The sequence below is a fragment of the Apostichopus japonicus genome, chromosome 13, assembly GCF_037975245.1.
Source record: "Apostichopus japonicus isolate 1M-3 chromosome 13, ASM3797524v1, whole genome shotgun sequence".
NCBI classification, from domain to species: Eukaryota; Metazoa; Echinodermata; class Holothuroidea; order Aspidochirotida; family Stichopodidae; genus Apostichopus; species Apostichopus japonicus.
In genome coordinates, this window is record NC_092573.1 from 12,190,601 (window position 1) to 12,209,303 (window position 18,703).

The 18,703-nt window shown below is 39.4% G+C and overlaps 1 protein-coding gene and 1 long non-coding RNA gene across 3 annotated transcripts in view; both read right to left on the minus strand.

Annotated features, from left to right (window-relative positions):
- The window catches only part of LOC139978880 (uncharacterized), a 217,031-nt gene that overhangs the window by 157,682 nt on the left and 40,646 nt on the right, over window positions 1–18,703 (minus strand). The window lies entirely within an intron of this gene.
- Window positions 11,399–15,720, minus strand: LOC139978561 (uncharacterized). The gene is made up of 2 exons (XM_071988873.1): window positions 15,647–15,720; window positions 11,399–15,133 (listed from the first exon to the last, which is right to left on the minus strand). Exon 2 carries the CDS (start codon window positions 15,097–15,099, stop codon window positions 13,597–13,599), a length of 1,503 nt encoding a protein of 500 aa, XP_071844974.1. The 5' UTR covers window positions 15,100–15,133; window positions 15,647–15,720; the 3' UTR covers window positions 11,399–13,596.

Genomic DNA, 18,703 nt, shown 5'->3' on the forward strand with positions numbered 1-18,703 from the left:
TTTAGACCCACAAAGCTACATAGGGACGGGGCCACGACCCACCAGATCCCCACATTTCAAACTTGATACTCAGAATGCTTAAAAGCTAGCATTGGACAGCAGACTTTATGTTAAGGAACCTCAACCTGCAATATCTTTATAGCAGAATAAACCTACTAGCCTTATCTGCATATAGGAATTTGGTCTGAAGTTGCTATTGTTATTCACTGGTTTAGCTAGTCATAATGAACTAATTTCATTTCTTTTGGGTGAGAAAGAAGGAGACCTAGTTATGGAATGGCTATTATTAATATTTGTCTTGTAAAAAGGTGAAATTTTTGTAATATAACTTTATTATTCGTGAAAGACAACCAGCTACAATCATGCCACAAAATTTGGAGGTTCATTCAACTTGCCATTCATTCTTGTCAATTAGAAAGATGCTTGTTTTGCAAATTTAGAAAGTATATTATGAACTATACAAGTAATCAGGCAATTGTTATTGAAGTAATATTGTTTATACTTATCTTACACAAAATAATGGATTAGGTAGTGATATTAACAATCCTATTCTTTCTGTTTCATTGGTATTGTTATGTCCAGATATTAAGTTACTGCCATGACAAAGGCTAAGTGTCCTGTTTTGATGCAAACAGGAGTAGTTTCAATACAGGTTAGCATGTGTTTCATACAATATAATGTTAATATATAACATAGTTGTTGTGTCACTTTGGTTGATGCAAAGTCAAATTCAAACTCAAATTAATTCAGATTGATTTATCACATGTCCACAAAAGTCTATAGAGGTACAATATACAGAAATAAAATGAATACATACGATGGACAAAATAAAAGAGGGAATTTAGGAGCAATATAAGCCGTTTGTTTCAAGGGTTGGTTTTTGGCTGGCTTTCAATTCAGACCATCAAACAATTACCTGAAATCTTGGTGATTACCTGCGTTCTTTGAAGCCTAAAGGCATCAGTTGAAGACTCGCCCCAAACCGTGTGCGACCATCTGAAAAAGTTAACTTTCTGTTGCTTGCAAGTGACGTTTTGTTTGGGTCGCTACAAAATGCAGACAGTAATGAAACGTGATACCTTGTTATCTTTTATCTAGACCTGAGATATTCACGCTGCTATTTATACTTTGTTGTGGGTATTGACCGTAGCTGTATTTATTGACTGTACACTAGTGTCTAATTACCGATGGTTGCAAGCTGTGTGTGTATTTTCTGGGATCGGTGGTGGTGTCTAACACTTCTGTTACACCTCATTTGAAACTAGGTCAGATTACCGACATAAGACGTTCTTTTTGGGCGAGTCTTCACACCCTTTAAACTGCCAGATATTGGAGGATTGCTCTCTGTGACGTGACAGGATATCTTTGCTATTCCTCTCGCAGTGGTCCAGTCGATTGCTAGACTCTGCATTAAATCTTTACAAGTGCAAAACCTGGGCTTTATATAATAATTTTCACACCAAGAAAATGTCAGATAGGTAGGGAAAGTGGTGAAACACAATGCGTCAAAAGTGGTAAGGGGGAAAGAATAGGATGGGAGGGACATTTGAATTGTCAGATTCTTATCATGACAATTTTGTTAACCTTTCAATGAAACCCACCTGTCAGCCCACTCATTTTATACAGGTGTTTTAATAGTCTACGCGTTCAGCTTTAAATATACCAAAGTATTGAAGGCTGTATTTCTACATCGTAGACTGTAATTTGTTGATGTTTTTATGCGCTCATATATCATTCTCTCCTCTTTTATACAGTATTTGAAGGCTGCAGTGTAGCAGGGAACGACTGTCTCAATGGAGGGGTGTGTTCCGTCGTGAATGGTATCATTGCATGTACCTGTCCATCTGGATTTGTTGGATCTACATGTTCTATCAGTGAGTATCAACATCCAATGGCTGACGCATAGTTAAGGATACTTAGGGCAAATTATGCGTTACAACTCTCAATGGCTGACGCATATTTTAGGATACTTAGGGCAAATTGTGCGTTACAACATCCAATGGCTGACGCATAATTTACGATGTAATGTAAATAAATGTAATGTAAATAAAATCTTCTATAGCGCACTACGCGCGATGCATCTGTGCGCTTTACAAACAATCAAGAAAATACAATGCCATAAAACAATAAAAGGAAAAAACAGTAAATACAGTAAATACAAAATACCAACTACAGAAATATACAGGACTATGAGATCGAAAACTATTAAAAGTACTGGTGCAGCGAAAAGCGATAAAACAGATTGACTACAAAAACTACAATTTGAATGCTAAAAAGTGAAAATTCCAATTGAAATTAGAACCTAAAAGACCAACACGACAGAACAATATAAAACAGATATAAACAGGAATATGAGATCGAAAAACTATTAAAAGCACTGGTGAAGCGTAAAGCGATATAACAGAATGACTACAAAATCTACAATTTGAATGCTAAAAAGTGAAAATTCCAATTGAAGTTAGAACCTAAAAACCAACACGACAGAACAACAAAAAATCTAAAAAATCCTAGAAACCATCATTTGTAGTGCTCTTGAAAGAGATGCGTTTTAAGGTGTGACTTGAAGGAGGTGAAGTTCGTGATCATCCGAATTCCGGGAGGCAGCTCGTTCCAAAGATCAGGTGCGGCGACCGAGAATGCTGTAGGGCCATAGTGCTTCTTGTTATTGGTGTTGCGCGGAACGAGAGTGAACGGCTTAGCGCGAAGGGCGCGTTTGGGTACTCGAGGTGTGATCAACTCAGACAGGTAAGACGGTGCCATTCCGTGTATGCATTTAAATGCAGTAATTAAAATGTTGAATGTTATGCGTTGGTGTATAGGTAGCCAATGTAGATCGTAGAGGATAGGAGTGATATGTTCGTGACGTCGTGAACGAGTGATCATGCGAGCGGCTGCGTTTTGGATAGTCTGTAGAGGATGAAGTGCAGTTTTAGAAAGACCGTTCAGGAGAGCATTACAATAGTCAAGACGGGATGTAATAAAAGCATGAACTAAGCGTTCTGTGAGGGTACGGTTTAAAAGGCGACGAATTCGACCAATCTTCCATAATCCGAATGAAGCCGATTTGCATATTTGATTGATGTTCTCGTCCATGAGGCCAGATTGATCGAAATATACTCCTAAGTTGCGAACTAGTGGTACCGATGAAACTTCGGAAGATCCTACACGAAGCGATTCTAGTTTATTAGCGGCTTTAAATTTAGAAGTGAAATGAATAACCTCAGTCTTGCTGTCGTTTAGTACCAGTAGATTCTCTCTCATCCAGACTCTTATCTCATCGATACATGCTTCGATTCTAGATTGAGCGTCGCTCTTGCGTTTGAAAGCGATGTATAGCTGGGTGTCGTCTGCAAATAACATGGGTTCCAATCCGTGACGAATGATGATCTCCTCGAGTGGCGCCGTGTAGAGGATGAAGAGAATTGGTCCCAGCGTTGTTCCTTGCGGGACGCCACAAATGGGTGTGGTTTCGTCTGATTTGTTGGACGCAACTGCAACGTACTGCTTCCTGTCTTTTAGGTACGAACTGAACCAGTCCAAGACGGCACCAGTGAAACCAAAGGTGAACTCAAGACGATGTAGTAGGATATTGTGATCAATGGTTTCGAAAGCGGCACTCAAGTCCAAAAGTAGCAATAACACGTCCAGTTTCTTATCTAGGGCCAGCATTATGTCGTTATGGACACGTATTAGTGCGGTCTCGGTACTGTGGTTCACCCTATATGCTGACTGAAATTTCGGCAAAAGTCCATGTAGAGCGAGGTGCACGTCGATTTGCTTCTTCACAGCCTGTTCTATGAGTTTTGCTATGTATGGAATGTTTGCAACTGGACGATAGTTCTTCAGCACGTTCTCATCCATATTTGCCTTCTTTAGCAGAGGGCGTATAACTGCGAGTTTGAGACTTCTTGGGAAGATTCCACTCATGAGAGAAGAGTTGATGATCCTAGTCAATATCGACACTGTGACCTCCTTGCAGTTTTTCACAAGTGTGGTGGGTAAGGGGTCGAGTCTGCAAGATTTTGATGTTGAAGATCGGATTAGTTTCTCCACAAACTCGTCAGTAACTGGAGTGAATTCTGTTAGGTGATGAGGTGGATGGCCAGGTTTATGTGGTGCTACAGGAACAGGTAGATGACTTCTGAACTCGCGCACTCGACTGTCGAAGAATTCGGAAAATGCGTTAGCTACTTTGCTCATTGGAATATTAGATGGCATTACAGCGGTTACAGCTTTTTTGCCGCCAATCAAATCATCAACGACGTTGAAAAGCTGTTTGGAAGACGCTGTCTCAATCCTACCGCGATGGAAGGCAGTCTTGGCCGTGTCAATGTTCCGATGATACACGTCCGAAGCGGTTCGGTAAATCTGCAAGTCGATTGACATTTGAGACTTTCGCCATCGTTGTTCCAGCCGGCGGACATTCTTCCGCTCACCAGTGAGTGCGTCCGTCCACCATCGAGCACGCGGTTTGTCAATAACTGTCTTCTTCTGGATAGGGGCAAGTTCAGCCAAAGCCTCGGATGCAGCATCAAAGTAGGCACATGCCAATGCGTCGGGATCAGGATTAGGCGGGACTGGGGCATCGCCTTGCTGGGACTTGTTGAAAGCTTCCTCCAGTTTCTTCGCCAGAACTTCAGTGTCAATTCCCGAGAGACGGCGGCGTTCAATATCCACACGGGTGTTGGGCGGACGGCGAACATTTAGGCCGAAATGAATGCAGTGGTGGTCAGACATCATCCTAGGTCCCACAATCCAATTAGACACGATGGTATCCGACTCGCGCGTGATGATCAGGTCTAATGTATGACCGCTTTTGTGCGTGGCTCCAGAGACCAATTGGCGTAAGCACAATCGTGACAGTAAATCAGCGAATTTCCGATGGTCTGGGTCGTTTGGGTCATCACAGTGAAAGTTAAAATCACCAGTAATCAGAAGGTGACCAGGACTGTCGAGAATACTCTCCATTAATGTAGAGAAGTCCGGGAGAAAATGCGAAATCGACGAGGATTTATTACCGACTGAAGGTGGCGGCCGGTACACTAACACAGTGCGTAGGAGCTCAGAAGAGGTGCGAATGTCAACAATGCCGTGTTCGAACGACTTGAACTTTGTCGAAGGATGCCGTTTCAATGTTAGATTTTTACGTGTAATAAAGGCGACACCGCCTCCTCTCCGTTGAGCTCTCGGGAAGTGGGTAACGTCGTAACCAGACAAACTCAAGCGGATGTCTCCAAGCGTCGGATCGTTTTGGTTTTTGAGCCATGTTTCAGTGAGCAGAAAAATATCCGTTCCATTTTCTAAAATTGAGCCTATCAAGGCACCGGTTTTCTCTCGGATCGATCTCGCGTTCCACAGAGAACATTGAAGTTTTAACTTGGTCACAAAAGCATCCTCACGTGGGATTTGACGAATGACGCTCAGCTGATTTCTATTCAAATTAACATCCGAACAAAGAGGGTGATACCCAATGACAGTTTCAATCGGTTTAATGCAGTCAACAAGAGTCAACACTCGAGGCCGGACAGTGCGTGACGATTGATTCACAGGTCGAACTTCACTGAGAATGCTTTGAATAGGCTGGTTTGGTGCAGTACTCAAAGACAGGGTATGTCTTTTGTGCTTTAATCCCGATTTAGAGCCACGAGGTCTTATAAAATATTCGATTCGTTTCCCTGCTTGAATACCTATATCTGAGTTGAAGTTATTGTTCCGCAGTGACAGTAGTGTGGAGCGAGAGAACACCGATCTGGCGGCCATCTCAATCTTAGACACAAACCATAGAAACATTAAACGTCCATTTAGCCGAAATACTGGCTAAAATCTCGAAAACAGTGCACAATATAAAAGTTCATGAACTACAATAGCTCTGTGCTTAAAATCAGCGATGAAACAATCAAGCAGCTGAGTAAACACCGAGAAAATGCGAGAGCGACTTAAAGTTGGCAGCCGTCAACACAACGCCAGAAGTACTTAGGGCAAGATGTGCATTACAACTTCCAATGGCTGACGCATAATTTAGGATACTTAGGGCAATATGTGCGTTACAACATCCAATGGCTGATGCATTTAGGATACTTAGGGCAATATGTGCATTACAACATCCAATGGCTGATGCAATTTAGGATACTTAGGGCAATATGTGCGTTACAACATTCAATGGCTGACGCATAATTTAGGATGCTTAGGGCAAGATGTGCGTTACAACTTCCAATGGCTGACGCATAATTTAGATGCTTAGGGCAAGGTCTGTGTTGTTTAGCCTGTGGAGTCACATGTGCCATCGAGAGACATCTGAGAATGGACTACTTAATGTGCTGAACAGTACAACACTGTTTGCAGTCTGGCTGCCAAAGGCTGCAGCCCCTCATACTTTTGACACATGAGTGGCTTATAGCTAAATTTAAGTATCTTCAGTGTTGATAATAATAAAACTGTAGGCTACCCTTAAGCCTATCCATGCCACTTGTCTTCGTAACTGAAAATCTACCCATATAATTATTTTGATATTTGTTTGGCCGTTGGGTTGATTCTACTCAAATTGCTCTTGATTTGTAAGGGAATCATTCTTGATAATATTTGTGATCCTTACAGTAGTATTCACTCTACTCATCTCACAGATTTCAACGAATGTGATAGCGGTCCCTGCCAGAATGGTGGAATCTGCACGGATGGCACAAATAGCTTTGCATGCCAGTGTCAAATAGGTTACACTGGTACTTTCTGTGAAGTCAATGGTAGGTCATGTCACTTTTTATTTTCATTTCCACATTGGCTAGGCTATAGCTACTTGGGTGAGATTAGTTAGGACTTTGGAATGGAGATGAGAGCGACAAAAAAAACGCAACCTAACTACCGATGCTTTGGAGATTTCATTGAAGTTTGAAATATTTATGTTGATGCTGGTGGAACATTAAGTTAATTTAACAGTTTAATAGAGTATTAGTAATAGGTTTTGCAGACTGACCAGTAAAACATAAACGATTGTTTTCAACCCACAGGTAACTGCCTTATTAGGGTTTTAACCCTTAACCGAGTTATTGCCTCACCGTGACACAGTGATGATTGTGTCCGGTCTGTCTAAGATGTTACTTCCATCTCATTTCCTGCTTCTTTGCTCATAGAACACAACAGAGGGGTGGGGGTCTTTGATCATAGAACACAAAAGAGGGGTTGGGGCTCTGCTCATAGAGCACAACAGAGTGTGGTGGGGGCCGGTGGTCTTTACTTATAGAACACAACAGACAGTTGGGAGATGGATGGATGTTATTTTCAACTTTATTCTTATGTTTATTCATAGAACGCAATGTCTTGGCAGCACAGGGTCTGACTGCTGTAGAGACTGCAGCAACAACAGATCCAGCTATTAATCCTGGCTGGATGATCCTCATCATTGTTCTCTCTGTGGTGGTCCTGGCCTTCCTTTGTTTCGTTGGATACAGATACTTTGAAGAAAGACTCAATAGGTAAAGAAAATATCCATATATTCTTTATATCTGCCTAGTTGAGGGAGGGCTTTTGATGAGAATTTAATGCAAGTATAGAACAGCTTATGAATAGTGTGGTTTGGACTGATGAGGAGAACTAATTAAAATCGCTAATTAATGCAGTAACGAGATCAATCATTCGACGTGATCTTGTCTCATTAGCGTCATCCTGGTTTTCGTAGAGATCCAAAGCTTGTAAACTTACAGGAATTTGTTCTGTTATATTCTGAATAGCAAAGTTGAAATTCCAGGAATATCTGATAGTCTGCTGGAAAGGAATTGAGGCTACAGATTGGACATGACACAAAAAACAAAAATAAAAGGGTATCGAAAGTATCCCAAACCTGATGCGTGAAAGGATATTTACAGAACAAATCTCAAGGATCAATAGACGAATATTGGTGAACGGTATCAACCACTCGTTGCCTGCATTTTGCACGGAAAGTGCAAAAACAGTCTTGATGCCAATGATTATTTCATCAAGCACAGTAGGTTGCATTTATGTGAACTCTGGCTATCCATCTATTTATAGAATTGGTTTGATTTAATACCTCCGATGCATTCTCTCTATGCTTGCTCTTGCAGGGAGACGCTCCGAGGTGCAGAGAGAGTGATGCGTCGTTTAGCTGAGAAAGGCTACACACATCTTCCCTCGGATGGGACATCTGGATTTGAATTTAGCACTGTTAGACCTACAGAAGCTGCTTTGTAAGTTTGCTATCATTACTCTAGGCATCTCGATATTATCTGACTGTTCATAAACATTCTCACAATCTGTGAACCTGTATAGAGAGAGTAGTTCAGAGCATACGTTTCTCTCATATTGATATCATTACTCTAGGCATCTCGATATTATCTGACTGCTCATAAACATCTCCCAATCTGTGAACCTGTTTACACAAAGAAGAGTAGTTCAGAGCATATGTTACTCTCATATTGCTATTATTTCTCTAGGCATCTCCATATTATCTGACTGATTGCAATTCTGTATAAGCCTCCCATTTGTATTACACACAATAGCAATTGTTTCCATTGTTCCCCTCCCACTTTAAGGTTATGAGCCAGTGTTTGGCTTCTCTCAGTTGCTCCTAGTTGTAATGCTTTGAGGACCCTAGAACAGCTCATAAACAGATATTTTTTGAATAGGTCACAGTGTTATCCCTCCTAGCATTGCACCCTCGAATAAAATTAGTTGCCAATTTTCATTAGTATTATTAAGTGACAGGCATATCTGCTACCATGAAGTAAAAAAGCATGAGTGTGTTTTCAGCCTAATGAAATGAAAAAAACTACAGTTTGACCGGAATTGAGAATTGTGTCAGGTGCCTGGAAACCTGTATTTATGTGACTTCAAGTGAAAGATAATACAAATAGTGAAAACATAGTCTTGTTGTAGCTGAAAATAACTTTTAAAAGTAGAGCTGAAAGACTCATTTCAAAAACAGTTCATGTTATTGCTATTGATCATATCATTAAAAGCAAAACTCAGTCGAACAGAAAATATTTACTGCTAATTTTCTTACCCGGTTTTCCCGTTTCTGTTTTGGAATGAGATCAGGTTTGTTATAGAATACCTCATTGCAACCAAAGTGCAAGAAATAACATGTTTGCCTGTTTGTTTTTCTTTCAGGTCTGGGAGTGTCCGAGCCATCCACACTCAGGAGACTCCATGGCCTAACAGCACCGATGAAGTTCCATTGAGTAGGCTGTGATGAAACCCTAAGTATCGTCAAAAATTTTGAGAACCAGAGACCAAGTTAACTGTACATAGTCAGCAATCAAGATAATTATGATAACTTATTACAAAGTCTTTCTTATAGTAGCAAGAAACTGAGTGAGGCAAAAAGCATTGCATATTTAGTAAAAAATACAATACAGAACATATCAAAGTATGCGCCTCCAATTATTCCATCCCAACCCCCCCCCCCAACCCCAACCCTCCCTCTCTGTCTGCTGTTATTTTGCTTTAACGACATCCTTGGCTATGCTGGCTTAAATGCACGTAACCCTAACAGAACAGTTTGCTTGTCTTTATCAGATAATATGACTGTTATTACGCAAAGGAAAAGAAGGACGCTGTTCTGTGCGCTCCCAAGATCTTAAAAAAAAAAAGTCCATTTAGAAATTTTAGATATTTTGATGTTGTCACAACATTAAAACTGGTCATATTGGGCAATGTTCTAACTTCATAGATACCCCCTCTCCCTCCCGCACCCCCAACCCCACCCATCCAAATCAACGTTGGTAATCGCCGTCATTTTACAAATTGTAAGAGTATTTCCTGATTGCAACAACTATTTAATATGATCAGCTATCTAGATTATGGATGGTGGTCCCCAGCTTCTTACTGCTGGAGCTAGCTGGAATATTTTATAAGCAGTCCTGTTTTTTTAACCTATTTATTACATTTGTTCCCTGCTTCATAAGCATCAAACCTTTAAGAGCAGCTTGGAGTTTGGGTTATCTTCATTCATGGTTGCATCTTCCATGACTCCCTTTCATCCAAACTCTTTAAAATAGTACCACACCAGAGTGGCTGATCCCAGAGTGGCTGACCTCAGAGCAGCTGTTAGAAAATATGAGCATTGTCTACCAAGTTCTCGTAAGATAACAGGATAGGTCCATCAGCAGCTATCCAATTCTTAGATTTAAGATTCTCCAAGCTCAAGATGGGCTCCTGTGATAGCACTGCTTGTAACAAGTAGCAGTGTTGTAACAAGTACAAAATGCTGAGCAAGATACCAGCCAGTTGAGAGCAATGTGGGTACTGTGTTTAGGGCACACTTTATGCAAGTTTATATTTATTGATGGTATCTGGATATTGATCCATAGGGCACATTTGGGAATTGAAAATGTAGATAAAAACTGTAGATAATGTAAAGACAGGTATTGAAGATAGAAACAGGGTATCATAGATGTTTAAAATTAAAGAGAAGGTTATCGTTTCAAATTCATTCTTAGAAATTGCTTTCACTTGAAATTCTATTTTAACTAGTATATAAACGGAAATCGATTAGATTCTTGGTGTCTGAACCATTTTAATTCCTATAATTTTATTTCATCCATTAGATAACTTTAGCTTTCTTAACTCCAATAATTTCATTTCATCTATTTTAATTTATGACTTTAAGTGATGCGGTTGCTAGTTGTTTATTTATGCCAAACGTTTATATTCGTTGGCGTTAGTCGGTTTAAAATTCTTTCTATGTATCCATAAAAAAACGCAATATTGTATTTTCTTTCCAAATTTTCTTTGACTGTACTTTCTTCTGATGACATTTAGAAATAAACTTTTTTATTACATATTGAACACAAGTTTTTGCTTTTCCCTGTTCTTTTTTGATATATCTGACCACAAACCAATTCCCAGAAAGCTAATGGTTAAAGGTGGTCAGATACACAGGACAATTAACTGACTGAACATGTCCATATACACTAACGTTATAGCAGGCTAGTATACAACTTAATAAAGCAATGCCAATAATTGAGCGAATATCCCAATTATTACACTACTGAAGTCATAGCCGCTGCACAAAGATGAAACCACGAAGATGAAAAATATGAAACCCGCCTTAGCTGGATGCTACAGGCCTCGCACTAGCTTTATACGGATCTTGGGGGAGGGGGTCAGGGGGTGATAGGAGACGTGGTTATTAGTTTACCACTAAATACATGATTTTGACCTTGTAATGCGCGAATGTGACAATCCCCTGGCGCCTTGTTACTGGGTACCGTAATTGTAAAGGTATATTTATCGTGATAAGTAGATTGTAAGGTCGTTCACTTCGGAATTAAAAAACCCATTTCCTGAATCAGCTAACCCTTCTATTGGTAGACCTATATAATGATCATGAAACCGAGGGGAAAGAAAGACACGCGAAAGAAAACAAAATCAAGAAACTTGTTTGGATTTTATCAAAATTATAATTGCAGCTACGAATCAAATACACTTCAAGATCAAAGACGACGATCACGACGAATCAGCAGTTCGGCGTATACCTTTATCGTCCATGACATAACGTCCGCAACATTGTTGGTTTCCATCCTGCATCCGTCTTTGAATCGAGATTATGAGGATATTACTAAATAAATCAAACTTACTGATTAGGTTTCGTAATCATGATTCTAATTTATTCTGATGAAATTAATACTGTCCCAATTGCCCTTTCCTGTACAAGTATCTCATATACACAAATCAATTCGTCGCAGAACTATCAACAAACAATAGTTCATTTTATAGTTTACTTGAGTGTTGAAAATCCCGACGGGATGCCTAATTTTTATTCCTAGGACGGATAAGGGTTTCAGGTTTTTTTTTCAGGAATTTACAAATTCGTTTGAAATCAGAGTTAGGGTTTAGTAAGTGGGTTGGGGATTCATTAAAATCGAAAATGAAGGATTGTCGTTCAAAATCTGGTGTCAAAACTAGGAAAAAGGATTCAGAACATGTTTTTTGAAAAAGCGTCACATGTTTGGAATCCAGGGATTTGATTGGCCGATGCCCTTATTCGTCCTAGGAAAAAAAATACGCCGACGGGATACAACTCTTGTTTAATATTACCATGCATGCACTGTGCGCCTATTTAATAAGCCTTCTTACGTCTGTTTTAATTTCTTTGTCTCTGGTTTTCTAGAAGTAGCTTTCGTATTTATTCTATTGAAATTAAAAATCTTCAAATTGATGAGACCGACATAACATATTCTGTACAAATATCATATTATACATAAACAATCATATAATTGTAAAGCAAACCTAAACCTAAACACCAACAGTTCATCTTATCGTTAAATTTAAATTCCAACGGATACAAAACTTGTTATTGTAAATATACACCTGTTTCAGTTAAACCTCTGTACATTTGTGTTACATTTTTACATTTTCCATGTTTTCTTAGTCGTGAAGTTTAGTCATTTTGCTTGCAAACGCGTTAATACAAATCAATGGACGAGTCACATAGACCCTCTGCACAGTGACGTTCGGTACAATGTAACGTTTCTTTGTACAAGTATGCCACATCATATACACAATCAATGTAACATAAAACTTTAAAAGAACTGATGATCTTATGGCATACAATCTAAAAATTACAATGGATACAAAATATAAAACAGAAGATTAAGAAGAAAGTATTCTGCATCAAATATGACCCCGAGTCACAAATCCTTTCGTTTGGCTTTTGTGCCCAGGTTTTATCTTAAAAATGATCCATATTGAAGACTTTTGAATCAGATCTTCACATTTTGACCTCTGCTGGCCTATTCATCCCACTCAAACCAATAGGCACCTTGTTCTCATCAAAGGAAAGCCTCATGCTAAGTATGATATGTGCCAAAATCAATCTTCTTGCGACATCCTGTCAACCAGGTTTTCAGGTTTTGACCTCAAATGTCCTTTGACCTCCACCAAAGACTGTTAACTTGTTGTGCATCATTAGGTCAATATATAAATTATGCCAAGACAAACATTTTTCCACTTTAACTGTATACATAGAACAAGGCTTTTGAGATTTACCAGTTCACTTTTGTGGACTTTATGTCCATCACCACAAAAAAGACATTGTACCTATTATGGACAAGTCACGTGCTTATAGCATGACTATTGACACAATCTCCCTTCGCACCATACCGGCGTAAATGCACATGCTAGAAATGGAGACACATGTACACACACGCCAACTGCAAAAATATACTAAGACTGACTACGACAAATAATAAAAGAATAAAAAATTCGGCTTAATTGTAACTTAAAATGATCAGCGCATGGAGATGTTGCACAACATACTGCTTTCCCGTCTTCAACAGCATGTATGATCCTAAATGATTTAATTCCACTATTTCAAACAAAGTTGTCAAAGACAAATGACTTTCACAACAGAAATAATTCTAACCATCTTAAAGCATATTTAAATTAAATTTGCCATGCTTGTCTGTGCCCCTTTTATGTTTTTCTTCACCGATAAGGCAAGGGACATCTGACAAATCTCTAAATAACACAAACCCACATAACGTACAATCACAAAAAGTCGGGTTGCCTATGCCAATGGATTAGGACAACGTTAAATACCTGATCCGAGGTCAGGCATTACACAGAAGCCATAATAAAATCAAGTCATTTCATATATGTATAGTCACAGTGAAGTGTTTGTTTTTCTTGGAACTTTTTATAGGACCCATCATTAGGTTTGTAGATTGTGCTCTGATATTCCCGTCCCTCGATTGGAAGCTCAACCATATCACACTGTTGATTACCTTTTGTGATTGGAGAGCTGAATGCATCATCATAATCTAGATTACCACCTCCATCGTAATATGAATTAGGAGGCGTATTATTAAGCCTCTGGCCATTTACGTTACCTTCATCAAAAATACTGAAGGAATACTCGCCTGCCAACGACCCAGGAAGTCGTTGCGAACTTGGACGATGAAGTTTTCCAACAGCCTCCTCCTCCTCCTCCTCCTTGTCTTTTAACTTGTATTCAGCTGGAATTTGTTCGTAAACTGATTGTGACCGCGTATTTGGCTCTTTTGGATCATTTGGTAGAGGTAGATGACACCTTTTTGATATTTTGCCTTTTGTTGTTTCGTAATCAACCATGTCACTCAGCTGGAAGCTGACGGGACGTCGCTGACGTTCAGCTACCTTCCATAGCACTACAGCAAACACGAACAAAACGGACGTAAATATGGTCACCACAGTGATCATCGCAATGGCCATGATGGATTGGTCATTCAAATTCAAAACTGGAAGCATCTTCTTGTGAGGATAAACGGTGGTCTTCTGCGAAATTAGGGAACTACTTAGAAGGGGAGTGGACCAGGATTCTTCCTCTGTGTAGATATTTTCTGTTGTGATCGATAAGGTCGTGGTGATGTCATTTTGTGTGGTACTGGTTGGATTGGCAACAGATGTGGTTGGAAAACAGTTTCCCAATTCTGAGAGAGACAAAGAATGGAGTCTTCTGTTGGACAAGCCCTCTGGTGTTCGACAAACTGTTTCCTCGTCATTTGTCGAATTCCACGATACGGTGTTTTGATGGTCGAGGAACCAAGCCATAAATCCCCAAAGTGTACAGCCGCATTTCCACCTGTTTCTGCTTAAGCATATTTCTCCTTGGGAGGAAATAACGTTAGTTAGAGGAAGGAAAACGTCTTCCGGTATCGTTTTCAGTTCATTTCTTTCAAGATCGAGCACCATTAGGTGTTGTAAACCATTGAATGCTCCACTACCTACTTGATGCAAATAGTTATTACTCAAGTTAAAAATCTCCAGTTTATTATCTTCGGTAAAGAAATTATTCGGTAAAACTTGAAGCTTGTTATACGACAAATCCAGAACCCTTAATTCTGCGAAATTTCGCAAACGAGATGGCATTGACTTGAGATAATTATAACTAAAATGAAGTTCGAAAATGGATGTCGAAATTGAGTTCTGGATATAGGTACGATACATTTTATTACAATCTACTGATCTGCCGGAAGAAGAACCGTAAGTTACGGTAAAACATTGACAACCGTTCGGACAAGCGGAAGCAATTCCATCGAAGTTGACGATTGAGAAGACGGCGATGCAATTAAAGAAACGAAGAGCAACAAGTTTGGTAAATGAAGCCATTGCACACAAGAAGATGACTCAAGCTCGCAACGATCTACAAGAGAAGTAATAAATAAGTACAGCATTTAAATAACTATACATTTACATGCATTGTTTTTGAATTTACGAACAAGCTATATATGTTAATTATCGAACAATGTTGTGGAACATTGTTGTGGAATTTGAAAACATTGTTGTTTTTCCAAATTACCCTAATTCCAAAATAACATTTTTCAAATCCCATAACTTAACTTAAATCGATCGCTAATTTTGTTTATGTATGACCAGTTTTAGTTTTTTTTCTCATTTTTCGTATGTTTTTTTTTGGGAAGTTTACAACAGCACGAAAAAATAAAAATCTTCTTTTAATTTTTCACATGTATAGGTTAGATTGTTATGATTTGGTAAAGAAGAATTTCACTGTATCCATATCATTACAGTTCCCTGCTACAGCTTTGCCCTTGAGTTAACAAGAAATGAATGCAACATAGACTTTTGGTATTATAGTTTCTAAAGACAAAAATAAATGCATATTTTCTTAAGTTGGATGATATTCCTATAGACTTACCTGTTTTAACTGCCAGGCGGCCAAGTGTAGAACGGTCTGGATATAGATTAGTTACTCTAGGGTTTATATTGCGAATTCTCTCTGGATATTATTCTGTTAACAGGTTTTTGTATCACTTTTTCTTTCACAATCTAGTGACGTACATATATTTGAACCAGGTGCCGGGTCAAATGGCAAAGCTGCAATATGATGTCCCTTACATATACAAGGCCGTAGCTATACCGTGGGGGCTGGGGCACGTTCTCTTCCCCCTCCTCTCCCCTGAAATTTTTCCAAATGGTTTATACCATAAAGGAAAAACACATAAAGGAAAAACACACAGTTAAAGCTGGCTATGCGCCTATATATAGCCACTACTCATGGCCAGTTTTCAATCACATTAGCTTTCCACACTGCAAATGTCTTCGGGAGAAAACATTGCCATGGTAGATGAATGTTTGATTAGTAGTCAGAAATAACCATTACATATAGCCAGTATTCAATCACATTAGCTTTTCACACTGTACATAATGTGGTGGGTGATACCATTGTCATGCAGGATGAATGTTTGATCAGTAGTCAGAAATAACCACTACACATAGCCAGTATTCAATCACATAAGCTATCCAAACTGTACATATATGGTAGGAGATACCATTGTCATGCAGGATGAATGTTTGATCAGTAGTCAGAAATAACCACTACTTTTAGCCAGTATTCAATCACATTAGCTATCCAAACTGTACATATATGGCGCGTGATACCATTGTCTTGCATGATGAATGTTTAATTATTAGTCAGTTCACTTCTCACAGGTATAGTGTTTAATCATAAATGAGCATCCACACTATACATATGATGGTAGATACCAATGTTATGCAGGAGGAATGTTTTTGTTTGTGAGTTGCGTTCCTTACAAACAATGATAGTAATATACGTGTTCCTTAAGTCCCAGTCACATCTCACCGGATTGCAAATAACGGAGAGGGAACGAAGACAAAAAATGGCAATCCGTTGATGTACGTTAGTATCCGCTTAGTCTGCGGTTTTCCTCCGTCCGTCTACGTTTCATTAACGGTGAGGTCCGGTTTGTCCGGCGTCGATTTTGAACATGCACAAAACTTGGAACGGACATCCACCGAAAAATGTCTCCGTTATTCATTCGTTACTAATCCGTTAAGCTTCCGTTTTATCAGTTTCTCATGTGTTTTGTTCGTTCTGTATGCGTTTGGCATACTGTATTTCTCCGTTCGTCTCTGGTTATTGCTATTACTCACCGGATCATTAACGGACAAAGAACGGATGAAACTTGAAGTACAGTACCAATACCGTATACTCGACGGACGCTAAGGTAGAAATAACGGAAGTGTAAAGGAATAGAACTGACAATGAACAGATAGGAAACGTACGTTACACGGAAGAAACGGAAGAACTCAGGCCAGAAAAGTATAACAGACGGACATAGAACGGAGATGCAGCGTACTTCCACCTTGTCCACTCCAAGCCTTCCACGCCTCATTCTGCTCCTATAACCTCTACCGTCAACACCTACATCATGGACCCTTCAGAAAGATTAAGCTTCACACCACAGTGTCAGTTTTACAAGCAGAGATGCTTATCATTGAAGCCAACATCAAGAACTATGAACAAGTCAAGAAGAGAAGGAAGAGACGTGCTCGGCGTAAATGCTGGTCTAGGGCCTGGCTTGGTCCACAGAAAAGACGGCAGTTTAGTCTTTATGACCAACTAACTCAGGAGCTGCGAATGGAAGACCAAAAATCTTTCATCAACTTCATGAGAATGCCCCCTGATTTCAAGGCACTCCGGAGGCCCAGGTTTTAGACCGTTTTTTCTCCGTTACTAGTCCGGTATGTCCGTTACTTTTCCGGCACTCCTACGTTTTGTATGTTCTTTATCCGTTAATTGTCCGTTGTAATTTCGTTACTATCCGTTGATGTTCGTTAGTACGTTCGTTGTTCTTCCGTTGTTTTCCGTTGTTCGTCCGTTGCTGTCAGTCCCTTGTACGTTTGTAATCCGTTTTCACCGTTGAACTTTCGGTACGTTGCAATCCCCAGATGCATGCGCGACAACTTTTGCCAACGGAAATAACCGGATGACTGATTTTCGCGCGGACTTTTTTTCGTTCGTGCAATCCGGTGAGATGTGACTGGGCCTTAAAAGGTTAAAGTCCCTACTGATGAGACTGTTGTTTCCAGTTACTATCGTTATGTTTGATAGGTTGGTTATGAAATCAATTTCTGATGATGTAAACACAAAAGATGATAGAAGGGGCTTTATTGCTATTTAAAAGAAAACGCTGTCGAAAAATGGGAACGCTATACGCAACGGGAACTGACACAATGGGTTGGAAGTACAATACACTTCGTACACGTGTCCTATCTCAAACTCTTAACAGTCAAGTTACGTACATATCGACAAGTGCCATTTAAGTCATCAACTAAAAAATGGTGGGTAGGGAGTCTCCTTTTAGTATGATTTTGTAGTAAATATTCACAAAATGATGACGAGGTACTTTTTTGCTAAAGTTTGAACTGATTCGCAGAGATCGAATGAATGAAAAACTGTGATGAATTATTATGCAAAAGTACCAAAAACGATTGTAAAGGTAAGGTTCGTTTAGTTCTTGTTGAAAATGGAATCACTTTCAACGACCTTAACAAATTGAGAGGGTGACTGCGGATTGTTAAGTCAGCAATGACAATAAAGTGGGTCGAAAAGTCGGTAATTACTCGTACGGTTAGATTCACGTTCGACCCGACAGCAGACAGAAACTGTGTAAACTAAACTGAAGCTAAACTGAATTAAACAGGTCACGCATCCGGGGTATATGTATGCTAAGTTCTTTAATCCGCTCTTATATCCTTTCGGGGAAACATCTCATACTTAAGTTTTGATTTTATTCATGCTTGTTCCATTACTCTCACGCAATAACGAGAGTAATCACAAAACACCTTCCGTTAAGCCATCCAACAACATGCGAATCTATTTCCCCATGGAACAAATTAACCTAATTATGTATAAAAAGGTAGAAGAATATATATTTTTTCTTACAGAAAA

What these genes read in the sequence shown, in the direction of transcription:
- LOC139978561 (XM_071988873.1), bottom strand. Translation starts at nt 15,099, where the DNA reads ATGGCTTCATTTACCAAACTTGTTGCTCTTCGTTTCTTTAATTGCATC.